The sequence below is a fragment of the Trichinella spiralis genome, assembly GCF_000181795.1.
Source record: "Trichinella spiralis strain ISS 195 chromosome Unknown Scfld5407, whole genome shotgun sequence".
Lineage (NCBI taxonomy): Eukaryota > Metazoa > Nematoda > Enoplea > Trichinellida > Trichinellidae > Trichinella > Trichinella spiralis.
In genome coordinates this window covers 1-1300 of record NW_003532346.1, presented here as the reverse complement: position 1 = coordinate 1300, position 1300 = coordinate 1, and the positions used below count along the sequence as shown (strand labels likewise).

The window sequence follows — 1300 nt, the reverse complement described above, 5'->3', positions numbered from 1 at the left end:
AATTCTACCCCTCTCCTCCCCCCTCCCATATAGCTCTATCCTGCGTATACTATTTTCGTTTACTCAGTCGCGAAATAATAAGTATCACCGATTAAATAACGACTTAATTATTCTGCTCGATGTTTACACATAACAGAATATTTGTACCACTAATTTTTCTCATCTTTTATTATTGTAAATCGAATGAAAAGCAATAGTATTTCAAGAAAAGCAAAATACTCTTGAAAATTTCAAAAATAAGTTGTAAATGCTTTCTTACCAGCCTTTCTGACGGGTAGAAGAAATAAAAGCAAAGAGAATTGTTTTCTAATCTAAATTTAAAAGCGCAGCCAGCAGCATTCTATGCGAAAGTGAATGCAATTTTCTTCGAACTCTGTACTACGTTTCGTGTTTCAAATGTTCAGCCGTTAATTGACAGTAAACTTAAAACTTTTAAAATAGATTTATTAATTAAAAAAAGCTTTTTCATTTTCACTCAATAAGCATATATATTTTTATTATTTAACACATCAAACAAACATTAATGCATGTACTTACTTTTTATTATTGAGTACAGTAATACGCAAGTTAAAAAAATTGCTTTTTAAAAGTTTTGTTTAAAAGTTAACCTTTATTATTTATTGTCAGTAATTTCAATATCTTCTTTAATTTTCCCAAAATATATGATCACAACACTGACGAATGTGTAAATATATATATATATATATATAAATGACGTCAATTTGCATAAATTTTTGTTGAAAATTACTGATGCATTCATGTATGTATGTATGTAGTCAAAGGCAAAAAAGTACGACAGCAAAAAGTCATGCTGGATTCCAGATGCCCAAGAAGGCTACATTGCAGCGGAGATCAAGTCCACCAAAGTGGATCAGTTGGTCGTTATTACGGAAAAAGGCGTGGAGGTGATTGATTGAATCTTAAATAGCAGAAATGAAATTTTGCTGACACAATTGCCAATGAGTAAATTTTAAATTATGTTAAGAAAACTGTCAGAAAAGAAGAAACCCAAGAGATGAATCCTCCGAAATTCGACAGAACAGAAGACATGTCCAATTTGACATTTTTAAACGATGCCAGCGTTTTGCACAATCTTCGGCAACGTTACTATTCCATGCTAATTTATGTAAGCAGAATTGTTTGGAAAGGCTAATGTAATTTTTTTGTTTATTGTGCTCGTCAAATGCGATTTATTTGTTCAGACTTATTCGGGCTTATTTTGCGTTGTAATTAACCCGTATAAACGTTTGCCAATTTATGGCGAATCTGTGGTGCACATGTACCAGTGTAAACGACGGAA

At 31.7% G+C, this 1300-nt stretch overlaps 1 protein-coding gene across 1 annotated transcript; it reads left to right on the top strand.

The window, feature by feature from the left end:
• Positions 1 to 766: 766 nt before the first annotated feature.
• Tsp_13247 (protamine-2 protein) lies at positions 767 to 1154 on the top strand (the record flags this gene model as incomplete). The annotated part of the gene is made up of 2 exons (XM_003366787.1): positions 767 to 905; positions 986 to 1154. Coding segments are annotated over exons 1-2 (308 nt in total), but the record flags the coding sequence as incomplete, so codon positions are not given.
• Between the last annotated feature and the right edge of the window lie 146 nt (positions 1155 to 1300).